Genomic DNA, 21,195 nt, shown 5'->3' with positions numbered 1-21,195 from the left:
GGAGAGCTGCAGTATTTCTGCATTCAGAATGTATTTTATTATTGGAGGGAAGGATGAGGACCACGACCAAGTCATTCTTTGTGTAAATGTGTGCACATGAATGGATGTGGCTGTCTTCTGTTCGGAAAGGCTGACATCTGAGTAAGTCTGCACAGGATTGCACTATACTTTATTCCCCTGCCCTCTCTTGATCAATGGTCTCTGGCTCTCTCTGTCTGACAGACTGGCTCCTTTAGGCCTCAAACATTACTTTAGCTCCCACTTCATTTGTTTCTTTGCTCCTCCTGCTCCCCCAACATGAGAACACCTTTGGCACTTACTATTTATGTGGTAAGTGCATCCCATTGACCTGGACCACTTTGCACACAAAACTGGCAGCTGAAACTTGAAACCCGGTGCTACATGGTGCCACGACATAGGACTTTTGTTTCTTTGTGAGGGGTTGTGTGTGACGAAGACGAAAGCCACAACGTTCCTGAATTGCCCACAGATGTCTCCAACCCCACACATTTGCCCATCTGAACACAGAGTGAAGAAGCAGTTTAAAAGATTACTTAAAAACATTTATTGACAAACGTTAACACAGTTCTTTTGAGTTCAGACAAGCGAGGTGTGTAGCACCCAAGTGCCGTAAAATAAAAACAACAAGCCAACACTTAGATGTGTTTGAGGAAAAGCTCTAATCCAAACACTACATGGACGACTTCAAGATGCAGAGATCAGGCCTCTGCTCCAACTCTGAAGGAGTCTTGATTTAACAGGCCCCTGTGGAGACAAGCAAGAACAGCACACATTAGATGTTGCATTGCCATAACCACGATGCAAACTAGATCATTTTGCATTGTTACATATGTCAAGGTATGGTTGAGCTCCAGCTGTTTTATTTATTAACTGCCTCAGAAACCTCCATGCAGAAATCACTCACACATATACACACAAGTGCAATGGTGGAACAAAGGCTTTCAACACACACAAAACATCCAAGCAAAGCTGCTTTGAGAGAGAACAATTCTAAGTGAAGGGAGGGGGTGCGTAACTTTTCCCTAATAACTCTTTTCTTTCTCCAAGCGGAAAGTGGAAGCGAGTGGGTGAACACTTGCTTAGAGCTCCCCTTAATTTTGAAGCTGGTTTGGCTTCTCAGCTTGTACATGTGTAAAAATATTATTTTTTAAGTGTAGAGCTTGTCTCTGAGATTTTGCTTTGAAGCCTCCCTCATCATTACGTAGCAAAGACTGAATTGAAATTCTGGTTTCAAAACTGCCACCTCCCAGCTATGGATCAAACTCAAAGTGGACAAGTTCCAGGACCAAGCTATGCAGACCATGTACTGGAGAAAAACTGCCCCAGCTGAGGAGCAAGCTGCAAGAGCTTTAGAAGGCCTTTGTGCAGAAGGGCTGGCCTTTGGGGTCACTTGGCTGACCACTCAGGCAGGCTAGTGTTGCAGCCTAGATGCTGCCCCCAAAAGTCCTGAAGTAGCCATGTGTCCTGCTTGACAGAGGGGCAGTCCTAGTCCCAGTTAAAGGTTTGAAAAACCCTGAGAAGGGAGGAGGGGACAGGAAGTGACCCATCAACTGAGCATCTGGACAGCACAATCAGCAGGTGCACTGGTCCCTGCCTACCATGTTATGATGAGATGCATTTTTATTTAAATTATAGTCATTATTTCAATATATAAAGAAGTTGACGCCAATTCAATGCAGATTTGTGCCTTTCATTTCCGTTTGTGATTCATTTCCTCTTTGTTGGTGATGCAAAACACCAAGCAGGCCTTGTCACAGAATCATACTGCTGGCACATACTGGTGCCAGAACATACTGGTGCCCAAGGCAGCCTTCACAAAAGAATTCCCTCTTTTTTTATATGCCTTACAGCAGACATGGCTAACCTGTGGTCCCAAGACTATCAGTCCCTGCCTACATGGTCAGTGGTCAAGGATGATGGGAGTTGCAGTCCAATGGTGTCCAAAGCACCACAGTTTAGCCCAGTCCTACCTTACTCAGATGTCAAGGAGATATAGAACTACGCAAGTTTTAGAGGACATCTGAAGGCAGCCCATAGTGGCTTGACAATTGTTGTTGTTGTTGTTCCTATCCTGCCTGAGACAACACCCATGTGAGCTTTTTGTAAATCAGCCAGGAGGGTCATGTGTGGCTCCTTCAGGTCGTCTGGTCGCATGACCAGATTTTCTTGTAGGTTGGCTGTCCACACGACCGTTTCACAGCTGGTACAGAACAACCCGAGCAACCTTGAACCTTCCCTCATTCAAGAAAGGAGCAAAATTGTGTCTGTGTGTTTCTACATACCTGACTGTAGCACAGGCTGGAACTGGCCAGACATGCAGATTTCTTCCTGCTTCTGGCGCACAATGCGTTGAATGGCTGGGGGGAGACCACGAGGGTTGCGAGAGAAAATAAGGGAGTAGCCGTCATCGCAGGAGCCATCCTCTTTCAGACTGCGGCAGGCATAGGTGATGGCATAGTTGTCGTAGTCTGTGTCAATCACCCAGTAGTTGTCACCTGAAACCATACCAATGGCATGTTGTCACCTGAAGCCATACCAAAGTGTTCTGCAGCCAGGGCTGGCTTCACGCATAATTCCCTCCCACCCCAACCCTGAGTGATGGAAGAATGAAAGCGGGCATCTGTGTGCAATGCCGATGTTGACTATCCGAGCTTGGCTGCATCTTGTTGTTACTGCATAAGTAGCAGCCCTGCCAGTTCAGAACTGTTACGGTTCCCTCCTGGCAGATGGAGAAAGCTACAAAGATTTGAGGTTAAACTCTGTAGGAAAGGAGAATCAGTGGATCAGAGTTCTCCTTTGGTTTTATCTCTGGCTACAATTGCTCTACGAGTCTTCTCTAACACTTGGGAAGTGGAGAGGAATGGAACGTTAGCTACCAGAAGAGAAAATAAGATACAAAGCAGACACTTGAGCAGAGCTGGTTGAATTTCTTCGGATTTTAAGAGTGTGTTTCTTAGTGTGTCCATTGGGCATTTACAGAGCAAAAGCTTCTTTGAGGACTATAGCCAGGGCTTTTTTTCGGCTGGAACTCACCAGAACTCAGTTCCGGCACCTCTCAGGTGGGCCCGTTGCCATTGTAAGAGAACGAGGGAGGTGTTCATGGTGAGTTCTGGCACCTCTTTTTCTAGGAAAATAGCACTGACTATAGTCAAAGGGTGGGATATAAATCTGAGAGGTGGGATTCAATTAATGAGTCCTGTCAGCAAATTGGATCTGGTAGAGGGTGTTGAGATAACCCCTGGAACAAACAGCATTGTGGTAGGAGAAGAGGGGGGCGGGTATTCTGTCTGGCAAGCCAAAATGCTTGTGTTGATGGAACAGTCAACTTGGCGCAATGTTGAATTCCTCCCAGTATAAATAAAAAAAGTGGGGTACAATACAGTATAAGAGAGAGCTGAGGCAACAGCTCCTCTTTGCTCTAGTGAGTATGAAAGGTATGTTGTGGGCTCCTCCCAGGTGACCTGAAATGCAGGGCTTTTCTAGCTGGGGTACCCAAGATCTGGAAGGGAGGTCTACATAGCCCCATTGCAGAGTTCTATTCTTAATGTGTGTTTTAATTGTGTTATTGATTCCCCCCCATAACTGTTCGTTTTGTTCTTATTACAAGCCACTCTGAATATTTTATATTAAGGTGAGACATATTTCAATAAAGAAAGAAATCTAAGCGGTGAAGGAAGGGCTTCCACACTGCTAAGATAACGTCAAAAGGGGCCACAAGACATACACCCGCCTCATTTGGGATACAGAATGAGGCACAACTCTTTGACATCCCCCTTTTCTCCACATTCTCACCCACGAGCAACAAGGGATATCTTGCTCACCTCCGCTTGACAAATAGCTTGCCAGGCCTTGATAATTCATGAACATTTTTGCTGGAGTGGTGGGGTCAGGCACCGAGTATTGGGCGGCCATGTCAGCACAGATCACCCAGAACCTGAAACAAGAAGACAGGAAGAAGAAGTTTCGTTAATCGGAGCCAGCTCTAACTTTAGGTAGAGTGAGGCAGCTGCCTCAGGCAGCAGATCCTAGAGAGGTTGTGGGAGCCAAATCAGGTCTCTCAACTGCTCCCTTTTGTTGGAGGCCAGAGCTCTGTGTGCCTGCAAAGCTTGCTGCCCTCAAGAGTGGTGGTGTGAAAAAAACTCTATGAATGGAAAGTGGAGACGCTATATGTACTTTTCTTTCTTGTTCGTCTGTCTGTTTTTTACACAAGACAATCTTTAATAAAAACTAATTTTTAAAAAGGAGAGTGGTGGTGCACACTGTCTCATTGCCAGTATTGAAATAGGATTCATCTGCTTCTGAACATGACACCCAGACCAGTATCCTGCTCAGCTCTCATCTGATTCTGCATTGCTATCCTAACCCTTCAGGCCTCTTCCTGTCCGCCTTTCCTGTATCCTACTTGCCTCCATGCGCATTCCAATCCTACTTGCTTGGTCTACTCTTACAACAGAGACGGGGAAATCTATGGACATCCAGATGTTGTTCAACTTCAACTTTCAGTAGCCTTAACCCTTGACCATGTTGACTAGGGCTGATCGGAGTTGGGAGTCCAACATCTAGAAGACCACAGGTTCCTCCACCCCTGCATTGCGTAACCATCTTTTGCCTCTCTCTAATAATCTGAATCCAATTTACCCCATCACCAAAATGCTTTTGACCGTATCTCTGGTCTAGTGTATCTCTTCCTGTCTCCTCTCACTGAGTGACTTTTCAGAAGCCGATCTTTCGTTGGCTGTGTAAGGACTTAAATCCTTCCCTTGAGAGGCCCACATCCTGAAATGCGACCATTCGAGAATCATGTAGACCACACAATGACATTTGGTCCATCGTACAGCAAAATCAAAGTGAGATTATGAAGCATTGACCTTATAGGCTTTCTGATTATGTAGCAAATCAGATTTGGGTATGTGATAACATCTCCAGTCTAACCAGAGGAAGGACAGTGTTTCTTGCACTATCTATGAATGGATGAATATTTTTGTCCCAATTTGCAGGTCCCCACACTCAACAACTGCTGGAATTTGTGGGGGGGTGGGGATTCTTTTGCAAATGCACCTTCCCCCCACTTCAACCCAGCCCTACAACCTAGTAGTTGCCACAACACATCTTGATCACAGGAACAGAATACGATGTCATAGGAGCAGGTGACCAGGAATACAAGGAAGCCCACTTGAGGTCATCCCGTGACTTACCCGAAAAGCTTCACTCTGCCTTTGGAAGATGCAATCATAGTGCCGTCCTCCTCAATGGTATATTCAGCTGAGATGTTATCTTGTAGAAACAGGCCTTCTGGGTCTTTCTTGGCCAGCGCATACCATTTACCTGCATACTAAAATGCAAAGGACATTGAAAGTTACCAGGAAGGACAGTGACCACATGGCACCAGGCTAGAGTATTAACTGAAGCTGAGTTACCAGGCATTGCCTGAAAGTTCAAAGCAAGAAGACTTCTATAATCCAAATCCAAATTTCAAACAATTAAGCATTGGTTCATGGATAAAGCCTAATTCTGGAGCCCTTCCAAGTAATTGATGTGGCAACATCTGAAGACCAAGGCTCAGTTTATCAGCAGGATCTGCACCGCTTGAGGCTGCAGGTGGGAGACATCACTGGCCCTGCCTGTGTGGTCACCTTTCTGCATATGTTACCACCAATGACATTGAAACAGCTCCAATACCTTTGCATGCCAGTGGCATGTGTACTAACCCTAACATGACAAGCTGAGGGAAGCATGTTCGGAAGCAGAGACCAAAGCCCAAAAATTGAGAAAGACTCAAGGATGGCTAGCAAACTGGAAAGGACGTTTCAGAAACTTAATTGTCATTCCCATCACATTTATACTGTTGTGAGTTTGGTGTGTGTGCATTAAGCTAAGCACCAGACTCTTCTATCCCTGAATCCAGCAAGTGTTAAAAAGCTAATCAAACCTTCAAATTCCAGGAAATAGACAGACTAGTCTCCTGGTGAGGTATAAAGAGACCAAAGGAAGAGGCTCTGTGCAAGACAGTACAGCAAATGGGTGGGGCCGCAGCCTCAACTCTTAGATAGTGAGGAGGAATAAAGCAAGAGTTTAGAATTGAAATTTGGCTTCTTTTGAGCTAGAAGCTGGAAGCAAAAGCAGCCAGATGGAAAGCCAGAGAGGCAAAGCATGATCTTTGATGTTTGTTTGAATTCAAGGTTGCGACTATGAGAGAAACAAGACCCTTATGGGGTATTGATACAGTGAACCCCTACACCATAGACTCAAGTTGTATATATGTGTAAATAAACCATATATCATCAAGACACCACAGTCTCCACAGTGCCTCATTTCCAAAAAGAAGCATGAACCGTGGGAATCTTTCACCGCTTGGAGATTGGGGTGGCTTGAAACAACACCTTTGCAAATGAACTGCATTACACAAGCTCACTGTCACCCTTTATGTTAGAAAGCATTCATAATTACCCTCTTGGGGTCAAAGTCTTCCTTCACAGAGAAAGATTCCACTGCACACGAAGGCTGCGCCGAGGAGTAATCGATAATGGAGATGATCGTCACCAGGAATGTGTACTGAGCGTATTTCATTCTGTGGAGCAACACAGTTTGTTCAGCACCGATTAGAAACTTGCTCAGGGAGGCGCTGAATTTTGGTGTCACACAGGGGTCACTGAAATTTGAGATCCCAAGGTCTGCCACTATTGGCGGTGGGTTCAAGGGTGGCACTGGAGACATCCAAATCCTAGGAAATGCATTTAACTAAGGGTTCTTGGCACACTGTGAGTTCTATCTGCAGTAAGGTCTTATGCCAATAGCGAATTCATTTTCCAAAGTGCCAAAACAGCACCATCCTTTCCCAACAGAGAAGTGTAAGCAAGCTCAGGGGAACTTCAGGGATCTCAGAAGTCCAAAAATACTTAGGGGGGGGGGGAATATAAGGGGATAACAACACAAATCGCTGCCATCTACAATGAGAGAAGCTAAATTATTGAGACTGACTCATCTGCATTTATCCAGCAGAGATGTCTGCTTGAATGTATCAAACAACCGGATAACTGTCTCACAAATAATGTCTGTTTACTTTATCACCTTACACATCATTTATAGTTTGCAAATATTCTGCTGCAAATGTCTCTCGTGCTCCCTTCGCCTCATTGATTTAAGTATGCTTTCGAGTTACTTTCCTTGAAACTTGACATTTCTGAAACCCTTGAAGCCCAATTTCATCCATGTTTACTCCAAAGAAAGCTCTATTGGGTTAAATGGACCATAGGTTTACTGCCTTGATGTATGTCCTCTCTGCTGGTCAGTATCCAGAACCCCAGTCCAGCGACTACTGTGTGCAAGTTGTTACTGAGATCTAGTTCTAAGGTGGTCAAGCTGTATCTAGCCTGTGCCGTTTCAGACCGCAGGTGGGGATTTATATGATAGAATGCTCCTCCATAAGAAATCCAGCCAGATGGGAAAATCCAGCCAGATGGACGGGGTATAAATAATATAATTATTATTATTAATGTCCCTGCTTCGTCTTAACGAAACTGAGTCCTAGGCATGCTCTCCCCCCTCTCGCCTCTCACTCCGGATCCCTACTAAGCAAATGGAGGCTGTGCCAAGGGGGTCGGCTCCACTTCTGGGCTTGTCTGGTGCATTGCTCAGCAATGTGCAGGACCCTCCTTGAGTGGGGAGCCAGAGGGGGAGGAGAGCCAGCGGGACTGGGACTGTCTGCACAAACACTGTGACAGTCAGCTTCTAATCTTTCCTGGAGGGCCCTCCTTCTCCTGAACAGCCTTGATCACTCAAGTCTCCTGCTTCTATCAGCTCCCAGCTCATCCCTTCGGCTTACTGCTCTTCAATGTCCCACCAGCAGGCTCCAGGCTCTAAGGTGTCCTCCTGGGAGGGGGTTGTCTTGGGAGGCAGGTTCCCAGAAGTCTTCTTCATCCAGCCAGCCAGAGCCCTTCTTGGAGGGCTCTTGGGCTGCCGGCTCCCACCACTCCCCCTCATCCAGCTGGTCTCTGACAAGGCCTGGCTGTGCATTTTCCATCTGTTCCGTCCAGGAAGTTTCCCTAATCCTACAAGGTGATCTGCCTGCAGTAGTCTGCTACGTGTGTCCATCTCCTTGCCTTGAGCGTTAACAGGCAAGGCAGCTGCCACACGGTTGATCAAGCTGTGAGTATTAAGCAGGAGAGGGAGGTCAAGCTAACCTAAAGTTGAGAGGAATCAGATTTCCAGAATCCAAACCATAAGCAATGAAGCACTAGGTTGGGTGTAACATCCAATTCTATCCCCTAGAAACCTTCCAAAGGATTTGGAACAAATTGACAAAAAGGATTTGGAACAGAATTGGACAAAACGACAGGAAGGATTCAAAACCTGAGGGACCAGAGATTTACAGAAGATTGGAAGAAGTATGTGAATTATTTGAAGAGCAACTGTAATCAACAAATTACGCTAGTAGGACTACAAGAAGTTTTGTAAGGAGAAATATATGAAGGGTTACAAAGTAGAAAAAGAGATATTGGTTATGAGTTTGAATTATAATAGGGAAGATAAGAAATGCATACTGAGAGATTAGATTGGAAAATTTTCAGACAGGATTGATGGAAGTCAAAAATTTGAATAAGATGTAAAAGTATGTTTAATTACTGTTGAAAATGATATGTTAAAAAAACTAATAAAAATTATATAAAAGAAACCTTCCAAAGGATTGATGTGGCATTGCTGAGGGTTAGTAAAGGTAGAGAGGTAAAGGACCTCTGGACGGTTAAGTCCAGTCAAAGGCAACTATGGGGTTATGGCACTCGTCTTGTTTTCAGGCTGAGGGAGCCAGCGTTTGTCCACAGACAGCTTTCTGGGTCATGTGGCCAGCAGGACTAAACCACTTCTGGTGCAAAGGGGCACCGTGACGAGTGCCAGAGTGCACGGAAACGCCGTTTACCTTCCCGCCACAGTGATACCTATTTATCTACTTGCACTGGTGTGATTTCAACTGTAGGTTGGCAGGAGCTGGGACAGAGCAATGGGATCTCGCCCCATCACAGGGATTCAAACCATCAACCTTCTGATCAGTAAGCCCAAGAGGCTCTGTGGTTTAGACCACAGCACTACCCGCGTTGCTTGAGGGTTAGTGTACCTAGTGAGCAGACTCAAATGCTGAAGCTTTCCTGGACTTTAACGTGTCAGGATAAAGTTGAAGTAACCGGAATCCCATTACTGGCCTAACTATGTACAGTAATTGCCGTTCTTTAGGTGTTACTGTTAGCAATCTGGAAACAGCCACTTTGCAGTGACCCCCTCATATCCCTCCAGACAACACATGTATCAGGTCGAACTTGTTAAACCAAAGGGTGGACATCTTTTAGCCAACATCTTGCCATGAAATTCAGGTATCTGATCTGCACCGTAGTCCAAACCTTATGGAAGCCCATCAAAAGCATCTTACACCATCTGTGTAGTGGATCACACCACTTTACATGGAAGCTGGGCTTCCCCACCAGAGATTGTATTAAAAACTGGCCAAAGGCAGCAAAAAACTAATTATCTATGTAAATAACGAATGCATCTCAGTAGATGGAATAAGAAGACACCTCAACGAATCAGGAATAAAATGACACAAAATTGCATCCTCTACAGCTATTGAAAGACCTACCTGATGGATTGCTGAGTCTTCTTGAATTTATTCCAAGCAATTTGTTCTTGTTGCTCTGAAGGGGCCTGACTATGGATAGCACTGTGCTGGCTGCCTTTAAATAAGGTGTTTGGAAAGGCACTAATTGGCTCTTTGTCTCCTGGACCTGAGTAAGATGCTTAAAGATGGATAATCCATTATGTAAACAACTTCACTAGTAATCCCCACACTGGACCATCAGCTGTTATCAAACACACATTGCTTTTACCTAATCCAAGAAAGCATCCCAACTGATGAGCCTAAATAGCCAAAGCAGCACCACCGCTTCCATGTCCAGCCCTCTGTCTCCTCTGAAGCACATGGCCTGCTAAATTAGAAACTCATGCATCCTAAGATGCGCTGGAACTTTCCTCCAGTCATCTCAAATATAGATATCTAAATAAAGACAACGATATATATCTAGGGGTGCCACCTTTGTTCTGGCAAAATACGGGATGGGGCAGTTGGGGGGAAAATATCAGTTTTGTGCTTCAAAAGCAATCCATTACAATCTATTACAGCCTAACGGGTTGGACCCTCTGGAATTTGTCACATGCAGAGACATGAATTTGTAAATCTGTCTGTGCTTGGCTACCCAGAGCTTAAATGCATGACCTTTCACACACCTTTTCAAACACATGAATCTGGATAGCATCCCTGACTTGGCAGAGAGAGAGAGAGAGAGAGAGAGAGAGAGAGAGACGGAGAACCTGAAACACAGGACAAAACAATATCAATACAGGATGTAGCATTTTGCACTGAAAGAAGGGACAATCCTGTTTTATACAGAACAAGTGGCAACCCTACTCTACCTGAAGTCTCCAGATGTATTTCTGTCCAGGCCCAGAACTCACATGCTTAACTTTAGCAAAGAAACACTGAATCGCGTCCCTTTAGATCATTCTTTATAACTTGCATATATTTTGCACACAGCTCAGTGGGGGCTCCATCCCAAAGTGACAGAATTTAAATTCTAAGGAACTCAGAGCAGGGGGGTATCTATATTTATTTATTCATTTATTTAATCAATCAATCAATCAATCAATCAATCAATCAATTAATTTGTATACCATCCTTCATCCATAGATGAAATGCAAGGTAAAAACACAAAATCTTCATTGCAAAGCACCAAAAACTTGGAGGTTACCATGTTCTTGTTTAATCCAGTAGTTTACTATTTCTAGTATAATTATTTTGAAAGCCTATTAACAGAAATACAGATTAAGACCAAAATAGTCTAACTAAGCAGTGGAGTACTAGTTCATGAGAATTCTGCGTAAGATATTTGGCCAAGTTCAACAATCCTCATTTCTTTGGCTGAGCTCATCTGCTTGCATGCTTTGTACTCAAATAATATATACCCACATCAGTGGTCTGTGTCACCAGGGTTGGGTTTTTTGGCCGTTAACTGCCTCCTTGGCAGTTGTGTTCAGATGGGTATCAAGCAGCAGGTGGACTGTTTGAATGGGCACTGATCCTTATCCTTAGTGCTGTGCCAGCCCCTGATTACTTTAATCGATAAAGTTGTGGCCTGTTTTTTAATACCCACACACAAATATATACGCACACAACAAACTTACATTTGATTTATACTAGTTTATCTGCTGTGGTTTACCCAAACAACTCTGGAAACTGTAGATGCAGTTTTTTCTTATAACAATTGTATTAAAGTTCCCTAGCCCCCTTGCAGAATTAGAGCTCCCCGTGCAGATATGCCCCATAGAGTAGACCACTCTGTCTTATTCCCCTCAGGGATGGAACAATGCCTTTCTGGAAGTTTCCCCTTCCAACCAGAATGAAGAGAAATGGCCTTCAAGAACCACTCTTTACCGGTTTCAAAGGAAGCTCAACATCTGTCTCTGAGGGCTAATCCACAAGCCACTAGATTGTCATTAAAAGGTCATGGCTTGTACCAGACTTGGGAGATCAGCAGCGACCCTGGGTGGAAACGCACTCTGCTGCCTCACCCATCCCAGACACAGTGTCAAGATAAGCTCTCTTAGTTCAAGCACAGCACATTACATAAGGCCTCGCCGCACTCATGAACGCTCGCTCTTCTTGACCCTTCAGTCAACTCTGAATGGTGGTGATCCTCTTGGCATTTCCTTTAGTGACAATATTCAGCCTTCAAGTTACTTTTCATGAGACCAGACCATGACCTCTTCAATCCTAGACTCCGAATTTGGCAACATATTTACAGCAAGGATCCCCCTTAGGGGTTGAACAAGGGCTGAAAGGTCAGGGGGTGGGATGGAAGGATCTGTCCATTTCTGTCCTCTCGGTTTCCCCACACTTAAATTCAGTCATCCAGGGCCCCTACTGCTCTTCTCCCTTGCTCTCTCTGCCTGTTCATCTGCCTTTTCTGAGTGTACAGTGACAAGAGGGATGAGTCGCAGCAGAATCTTGAACATGCCTTGCATGCTCCCTCTGGACTTCTGTATGCATCAGGCCCAGAGGAGAGAGGAGGCAAAAGAATAGGAAAGAATGGCAGCAACAAGAAAGATATTTGGGGTAGGGGTGCTGCTGAGGATATCTTGCCCAAGCCCCCTCCCCTCAAAACTAGAACCAGCACTCTTAACAAAGTCTCATTTGCTGACATAATTTATGGAGCCACTTCTTTTTTATTTTTATTTTATTTCAAAACCAAAAAGAAACAAAATACAAACATCAAATGCAAAATCCATATTCGTTTTCTAACATAAGCCTATTACATAGATTATCTAAATTAAAATATACATGATTACTCTAGGCTTCCCTTTGCTGTATGTAAATACATCGCAGTTAGCAAATTTATATTATAAATAGTATTATAGATTCTCACATGCCCCCCACTCCCCTTCACCCATGTGTGAGATCAATATTTTATTTCTTCCATCTTGTTATGTTGTTATAATTGCCGCTTCTTTATTTTCATGGGTAAATATAGGTATGGGAACACAGGGCAATAATTTCAGATAACCTGTTTATTGAGCATTCATCCTGATTTGTTTGCTGGGACATGAGATAATGGACTTGCTTTCCAGACACAAGTCCGTGATTTAAAGCTCCATGTTGGAGTGGGTTTTGTTTTGTTTTTGTCTGGGCTTTTTCCCTGGGAAGCCCCACATTTCACTGTGAAAAATCTGGTTGCCATTTGCAGTTTTTCCAGGGAAAGTGGTGGTGAAGGAATGGGTTTCTGTGCAGTCAGTCTGAAACGGGACCCAAAATCCCCATTTTTCATTCTCCAAAGGAGCATTTCTAAAATGCATTAACTTGAGCACTTGAGTCAATGTATAAACAGAAACCCAGCTGTATAAACAAGTGCTCAAAGCCCTCTCCTTTATCAGTCTGTGACGCTTAATGGATGGCCTTGCCAGTTCCGAGTGGAACAGGGATCTGGGTCTTATCTTACATCCTGACCACACTGACGCACAGACCTTGTCAGGTCTGACAAGAGACCCGGGAACGGCGCCAGGAGTGCTCTTAGGGTTGGGGACCTTCTTGCCCCAAGGTAAGAGTATAGGAGCAGGAACAGGAACAACCTTTTATGGTCAAGAGTACCAGAACAGGAACATCTGTTTATGGTCATGGATGTCAACTTACGTGTATAAGCTGACGTGGTAGATTCCTGGGGAAGGGGGGAGAGGGTGCCTGGAGGATATATATACTGTATACAATTTCTCTTGCTTTTGTGCTTGCAGTGAACCGATTCACGCAGTGCCTTCTGCTATCCAGAGAGCAGAATAAACTCTTTCTCTGAACCAAACCTCGGTGTCATTTGACTTCCTTCCTCCTGTCCGGGAGCAACGCAGACCCCCCCCCCAATCGGTAAAGTCTAATAAGGCTACTGTGGGAGAAAAACAAAAACACGCTTGGCGCTTGCATACAGAGTTTTAAAGCCTGGAGCTGTGCCTAAAAATGAGGCACATGGACATGCCCAATGTTGTGACACAGCAAATGTTGTTCACACTTTCCAGTGCATTTCCTCATCACCTGATATTGGCTATGCGGTGGGCTGCTGTCATTTCATCGTATATGAGCCAGTCCGTGGGAAGTGCATGGATAGCTGCCACTTGACCATTTGCTGGAGGAAACTTTTTATACTGGGGCTGGCTAAGAACTGAGGTAGGATGAAATCTAACTTTTTTCCTCTTTTGGCCCAGTCAAAACAATATTCCCTCTGTCAAAGTGAACTATATTGGGGTACATTCCTATGAGAATCTCCATCGTTGCCTGAGAAAGGAAATTCTTCTCACAAAAAGCTCGTTCCCAGCCATCACTTCGCACCTTTTGCCATGCCTGGAAAGCCCAGAGAAGAGTCGTATGGTCACTAAGACCACTAAGAGGAGGACTCCCCTCCTCAGCGCCTGAGGGCCCCAGTCTTGCCACTCACCACCTGGCCCAGGGTGGGGCCTGATGGGCTCTATAAAGGACTGCTGCCGCTGCCGCTGCTGGGCAGAGAGGGCTCCCTTTTGTTTTGGTTTTGGTTTTGGTTTTTTGTTTAAATTGCCGTTATTTTCTTACCTCTGTAGGGCCATAAGACCCCCCCCCCCCAAAGGCCTTTCTGAGAAAGGAGAGGTCCGTCAGGAGAACAAAGCTGGCATTGATGGAACAGGCTCAAATGTTTATTATTCAAGGTTGTAAAGAGATAAGCAAACTCAGCAATGCACATGGCCGTGGTGATGTGGGAGATGGCAGGGAGGAGGGAGATTGTAGGAAGGAGGGAGGCCAAGACCTTACATGGTAATAGGAACTTACTATAACTTTCGATTTCCCAGAAATCAGGTGGTTTACAAGAAATCAGGTGGTATTGTATTATGCAAATGTATAAAAAGCTGGCTCGCTCAGAATTCGGGGGGCAGACATCGGGCAAACGCTTGTCTGTACCATTTCTGTCATGACAAAATAAACGATTCTGTTACTGCTGTCAATTTGACTCTTTGAATCAACTCCCTGATTGCTCCGAGGATCCCAGGAAAAAACAAAACAAAACAAAGGAAGGGTCCTTCACCTAAGTCATTTTAAACTGTGATATTAATGCTGTATTCTTAGTTTTAGATTTTGATTTATGTGGAAATTGTTTCCTGTCTGGTTGTGTATTTTTTTGATGTGGTTTGTTTATTGTTCATGACTTTTGTAATTATGTAAATCTTGTCATGCTGTAAGCCGCCCTGAGCATTGCTTTTTTAACTGTGGGATGGTGGCATACAAATAAAAAATGATGAAATGATGATAAGTGCTCCAGCAGTAAATCTTTTTCTACACAGCATGACTGCACACTTTTGAGAGGCCTGTGTAGGTAACACGAATGGGTCACGATATGCAAGGGTACATATCATCACGTTCCTTACTGCAGAAAGTTTGATATTCTGAGGAAGTAAGCCTATTGCACGGGACGCGGGTGGCGCTGTGGGTTAAACCACAGAGCCTAGGATTTGCCGATCAGAAGGTTGGCGGTTCGAATCCCCGCAAGGGGGTGAGCTCCCGTTGCTCAGTCCCTGCTCCTGCCCACCTAGCAGTTCGAAAGCACATCAAAGTGCAAGTAGATAAATAGGTACCACTCTGGCGGGAAGGTAAACGGTGTTTCCGTGCGCTGCTCTGGTTCGCCAGAAGCGGCTTAGTCATGCTGGCCACATGACCCGGAAGCTGTACACTGGCTCCCTCGGCCAATAAATCGAGATGAGCTCTGCAACCCCAGAGTCGGCCACGACTGGACCTAATGGTCAGGGGTCCTTTTACCTTTACCTTAAGCCTATTGCACAAGATCTCACAGGCAACGGAGATTTCACAAGCTGATTTTGTTGGCAGTATGTGATTGGATCCCACCCCAAAATAGAAGCAGCCACAGCTTCACAAACACAGTGACTCTTTGGGTTGCACACATTCAACCCAGAAAGCATCTCTTGAGCTAGTCGATTAAGCTCATGGCATGACCGCTCCTTCCGGGCCATGTGTCTTTACAGAGCTCCATGAGTTGTCAGCCTGCTATGGGTAAGCTAAGCTTGCTTCTGTCTTTATTGAGGCTGGATTTAAAAAACTAAGGAGTGAAACTGTCAAAGGCTAAATAATTCCATCCCCAGCACGTGTCGCCGGAGAGAGGATGCCCTTGGCCAGATGTCTACTTGCGCTAATGAATGCCACTTCAGACACAGTTCACAGAGAGACTAGACCAGAGAAGCTGACAGGGCTACCACAGGACAAATGTATTTAGAAGCAGAAGGTTTGATTTAAGGAGCAGCCATTGTCCAAAACTGACATGTAGCATGTTGTTGTTTAGTTGTGTCTGACTCTTCGTGACCCCATGGACCAGAGCACGCCAGGCACTCCTGTCTTCCACTGCTTCCCGCAGTTTGGTCAAAATCATGCTGGTAGCTTCGAGAACACCATCCAACCATCTCATCCTCTGTCGTCCCCTTCTCCTTGTGCCCTCCATCTTTCCGAACATCAGGGTCTTTTCCAGGGAGTCTTCTCTTCTCATGAGGTGGCCAAAGTCTTGGAGCCTCAGCTTCAGGATCTGTCCTTCCAGTGAGCACGCAGGGCTGATTTCCTTCAGAATGGAGAGGTCTGATCTTCTTGCAGCCCATGGGACTCTCAAGAGTCTCCTCCAGCACCAGAATTCAAAAGCATAAATTCTTCAGCGATCAGCCTTCTTTATGGTCCAGCTTTCACTTCCATACATCACTACTGGGAAAACCATAGCATGTAGCATCCCCTCCAACATTTCTCCAATGAAAATGGGGAGATGGCTGTCCTATTCCATGCCCCCCCCCAACATTTCTCCAATGAAAATAGGGACGTCTTAAGGAGTGAGTCATTCCAGGATCAAATCAGAAACCAGGACAGCTTCTGTAAATCCAGGACTGCCCCTGGAAAATAGGGACACTTGGAGGGTCTGCATGTAGAATGTCAAATATACCTTTTCCACGATCATTTAGGATGGTAGTTTTAGGGCCTGACACACTGGGCAACTGCTTGGGACTTCACACTTTAGGAGGCCCAAAAATCTTGTATGAAACCCTGTCTGCCCCCCATACAGCCTGTTCTTATGCCTCCCCCCCCCCCGTACAAGTACAATTTCCCAGTTCTCTCAGCACACCAGGAGGAAGCCGCCATTTTATTTTAGTACACGGTGAAGGGAGAAGAAATTCATAATTTCACAGGGATTGTTTCACAAAAAAATCTCAGCAGAGCGGAGAAAATATTGTCTTTCAGTCTTTTCTGCTGGCTGAAGAAGATCTCATTGAGAAAACATTCCCAGAGCTGTGTGAGAGAGAGTAACACAGACTTTACTAGATGAAGCACCAGAAGACGCCATTCTTGATCCAAAAGACAAATCTTGCATAGAATTCTTTGAAGTTGTGGTGGATGAAACAATTGCTCACCTAAATGACAGATTTAAGCAGTTTAAGGATAAGCATGGGTTCATATTTGATGTTAAATGTATGGCTAAAATAGGAGGTGATGACCTTACAAAGAGTTGCAAAAATCACCTTTGCACCTTAAACATTCACAGAGGCGGAGCTTTCTGCTCTGGCACCTGGAGCAGCACACATGCTGTGCACCCGGGGGCGGGGCTAGCTGCCCGTGGGGGCGGGGTGAGCACCCCAGGGGAACGCCGCCCCAGCAAGCATCCTAGGGGGGGTGGGGCGGCAATGCCACCCCCCCCTCAGGGATGACACCCAGGGCGGCCAGCACTCACTGCACCCCACTTCCTCCACCACTGAACATTCAGTATAGCTGCTCACTGAAATCAAGTGGGGTGTTTTAGGTTATATAATCAACCCCACGAGAAATGTGCAGCTTGGGCAGCCTTTCAGGCACAACACTTACAGGTACCGTGGGAATAAGTACTACATGTAAATTGGGGTAGTTTAATAATCAACATATCTACCCCAATTTACAACTAGTACCTCACAGTGTTCTCACTGTACTTGTGAGAGGTTGTTTTCAAATTTGAAATTGTTTCTTTTTGTTTATGACTTGCATTCATGTACTTAAAGTGCGGTGTTGATATAACGTATTAAGCAATGTTTGCCACTCCACTTGTAATAGAAACTAACCACTGTGAATGTGTTACGATATCTCCAGTGCTTTTTTTCTGGGGGGACGCAGAGGTACGCATAACCCTAAACATTTTGTGAATCTAAGTTGGCCTCATTGAGGGGCAGTATTTCAATATGAGTAGGAAAATGAAAGTACCCCTAAACATTTTTTTAGAAAAAAAGCACTGGATCTATTTCTCTATACTTCCATGTACAGTGGTACCTCAGGTCACAAGCACCTCGAGTTACAAACACTTCGAGTTACAAACTCCACTAACCCGGAAGTAGTTCAACCTCGGGTTGAGAACTTTGCCCCAGGATGAGAATGGAAATTACGCAGCGGTGGTGTGGCGGTGGCAGCGGGAGGCCCCATTAGTGAAAGTGTGCCTCAGGTTAAGAAAAATTTTGGGTTAAGAACAAACCTCCAGAACGAATTAAGTTTGTAACCTGAGGTATCACTGTACAGATTAAAGTAAAATCATATCTCTGTCTTGCTTTCATACCTATAAGGGTTCCCAAATGACTCTCTTCCACAGAGCCCCCCAAATCCCAGGGCCACCATGAGGGTGGGGGAATGCATCTTGTTTCTTTTTTAAAAAAAAATAATATTTATTACTTTTAAAAATTACAAAAAAGGAGAAGAAATAAAGAGAAAGACAAAAAAGAAAAAAAAACAAAAGAGAAGAAAGGCAAAAACAATACAATACAATATATAAACAATACAAAACCCAACCTAAACCCATTAAACTAAACACATAAATAAAGCAAAACAAAAACAATTTAAAAACATCCCTCCTTTTCCACACTCTATCCTTCATTCCCTTGTTTCCTCGACTTCCTCACACCTTCCTTTTTGTATCCCACTTCTAGACTTGTTTCAGCAAATTCTTTCCATCTTTCTCTATTTTCTATCATATTATAAATAACATATATTTTTTTAACCTTATTTCCCATTAAGACTAAATTACTTATATGTACTTAGCTTCTTATAGCATTTCTGCTAAATCCATAAAATATCATTCCACCATTTTTCTAGCAGTCATTACTTTTACAATATTTCTAAATATACACTTTTAATTTTCCAATGTTCTTCCACCGTCTCCTCTCCCTGGTTTCAGATTCTGCCAGTCCTTTCTGTCCGTTCCATATAGTCCCTCAACCTGGAGATCTTATGTCCGAGGCTCTTAAATCTTTTCCAAGTCCCTTCTGCGGGTCTTCTTCATAATCTTTGATGCTCAGGAGCAAATCTCGGGAAAACTCCAACCTAGCAATACTTTTATTCCTTCTGGATGGTTCAGCCAAATTTCCATAGTTAAAACTAAAGTCCATAAAGAATTTCAGGACGTATTTCAGGATTCCTCCAAATCTAGAGGCTCCCAAAACTTCAGGCTCCTCCAAACCCAGGCCCATGTCCCAAAAGTCAGTCAATCCCTGGATAGAGGGATCTTTCCAACTTTCCTTCTTCAGTCCAAGCCTGGATCCAATCCTCAAAATCTGACTTTTGCTAGGTTCAATCATGGAAGACCTCAATTTATAATCCTCAATTTGCTTCTGAAAAATTAAGGATCCCGCTTGTACTACTTTAGGTTTCACAACAACAGCTTTCTCCTTTTCATCCACCCTTTGTCCTGCCAAGGTATATTCCTGTGCCAAGTCCTGAATTGTTTCTGTGTTGGTACTCACTTTTTGACTCAAATTAGTCACTTTCTGTTCCAAGTTATCAATTTTAAAGATCGTGTCATCTGTCTTTTTATGAAGCTGTTCCAGCGAATAGTTTATCTTATATAATACAGTCACAATAGCTTCTCCTATCAACATTTTGAATGGTCCAAGGTCAATCTCTGGTTCTCAGAATCCTTATCTTGCAGCTGGAGATCTCCCTGTTACACTCCTGTAACAGTTTCACATGCTCCCTCTAGAGGGAAACAGTCTCCACTTGTATCAATTCTTTCAAGCACAACTCGAACAAATAAAGATAGTTTCAATTTTCAGTTACTTTTTCCTCCTTTTTTGAACGCAGAAGAGGACAATGGAAACAGTATCTTTCTTATTTTAGCTAGCTGTCAAATCCGTTCTGTCAATGAACATTCCCCAAACGTCATCTGGCAACCCTTTTCCAGGTTCAGAGCAGTGGTAATTCACTCTCTCCTGCAGGCTCATTAGGTCCAGAACTTCCCCCCTCTTCTCCTGCTTCCAAGGGGGGTTTTGTATTTTTGTCCGATGGAAATTTAATCCTTTGTCAAAAGCTTTCAAAGACTTTAGCTTGTAGCGTCTTTGCTTCAATCTATTTACAAAAGCGGAAGGCGGACTTCCTGTTTAGAACCTTCCCGCTTCAATACCAAATTAAAGTATTTAGAGATCTAATTTTCCGTTCTCACGGGTAGTTGTTTAAAATCCAATTGTCCACAGGAAAAAGTCAGCGCTCTCCGGCAGCAGCAATGCGGCTTCACTCCGTGAAAGAAGCAGTCGATTCAAAGCACCGCGCCACTCGCCCCATGTCGCTCCGGATCCCCAAAACAGGGTTTCCCCGCGAGTAGGGGAGGCGCAAAAGGTGCCAGCCGAATCCCAAGTTCCCAGGCTTCTCCCGCCTGTGATTTCTATGGGTCTCCGCCTTCGCCGTGGCAGTCAGACTCTGCTTTTCACGGAGCAAGTTGCTCCCGATCGGAGGAGCTCCGCCATTGCCGGAGGCGCCAACCCGGAAGTCTCGCATCTTGTTTCTACCTCATGTGCGTGTAAATACAAGCTGGGCTGTCTTTACCCGGGGGTGCAAGGGGTGCAGGGCACCTGGGTGCAAAATTCTGGGGGGTGCCAGGTGCCTGTTGCTGAAGCCGCCTAAGCTCTTAACTATCTACCTGTTAAGAAATAATAAATAATTTTGATCAAGCTAGAAAAGCAAAATACATATATACCTAGGTATTACCGAAATGTATACCTACTGTTTCACTAAAGGACTTTTGTGCACTCATTTACCAAAGACACACCACACAAGCGGTGGTGCTAGTCAGACTAAACGACGGCGCTTGTCATTCACAACGGCGCCATGCATGCAAAATTTGGAGGCTAAACTAAATTTGGGGGTGCTGGGCGGATCTTTGTACCCCGGTGGCGCATATGCTAAAGACAGCGCTGAATACATGCCTATGTACACTACAGCATCATGACACATTTTGTCATTTTTCATACTGGAGCTGGTGAGATGCATTTAGAAATGTGCACCATCTTTCCAATCTATTCAGCACTTCAGGGTACAACATATTAAATACTTGGCACAGGTTTAAACTATTGATTATTTGTTTCATAAAATTTATACACCACTTGGTTGTTGTTGTTGTTGTTGTTTTAAGCCCTCAAAGTGGTTTCCAAAAAAGACAAAACCATAAAATCAGGAAAAACGTAGAGCGATAATATAGAGCAATCATGTTTTTCTGCTACCTCTTTAAACAAAGGTCCTAACATTGTATTTGCTGTAATTCAGAATGGACAAGGAAGGCTCTCTCTCTCTCTCTCTCT

The 21,195-nt window shown here is 44.4% G+C and overlaps 1 protein-coding gene across 1 annotated transcript; it reads right to left on the bottom strand.

Moving 5' to 3' along the window:
- Positions 1-541: 541 nt before the first annotated feature.
- LOC128405079 (purpurin) lies at positions 542-9,774 on the bottom strand. The gene is made up of 6 exons (XM_053371270.1): positions 9,647-9,774; positions 6,469-6,589; positions 5,217-5,353; positions 3,843-3,955; positions 2,304-2,516; positions 542-765 (listed from the first exon to the last, which is right to left on the bottom strand). Exons 2-6 carry the CDS (start codon positions 6,586-6,588, stop codon positions 755-757), a joined length of 594 nt encoding a protein of 197 aa, XP_053227245.1. The 5' UTR covers position 6,589; positions 9,647-9,774; the 3' UTR covers positions 542-754.
- Positions 9,775-21,195: the final 11,421 nt, after the last annotated feature.

This window comes from Podarcis raffonei, chromosome 17 (genome assembly GCF_027172205.1).
Source record: "Podarcis raffonei isolate rPodRaf1 chromosome 17, rPodRaf1.pri, whole genome shotgun sequence".
NCBI lineage: Eukaryota > Metazoa > Chordata > Lepidosauria > Squamata > Lacertidae > Podarcis > Podarcis raffonei.
This window is presented reverse-complemented; position numbering and strand designations above follow the sequence as displayed.

What these genes read in the sequence shown, in the direction of transcription:
- LOC128405079 (XM_053371270.1), bottom strand. Translation starts at nt 6,588, where the DNA reads ATGAAATACGCTCAGTACACATTCCTGGTGACGATCATCTCCATTATC. An exon ending in AAGACTTTGACCCCAAGAGG is followed by an intron (nt 5,354 to 6,468) that starts GTAATTATGAAT and finishes TTTGCATTTTAG; the next exon opens with TATGCAGGTAAATGGTATGC. An exon ending in AAGCTATTTGTCAAGCGGAG is followed by an intron (nt 2,517 to 3,842) that starts GTGAGCAAGATA and finishes GTATGGTTTCAG; the next exon opens with GTGACAACTACTGGGTGATT.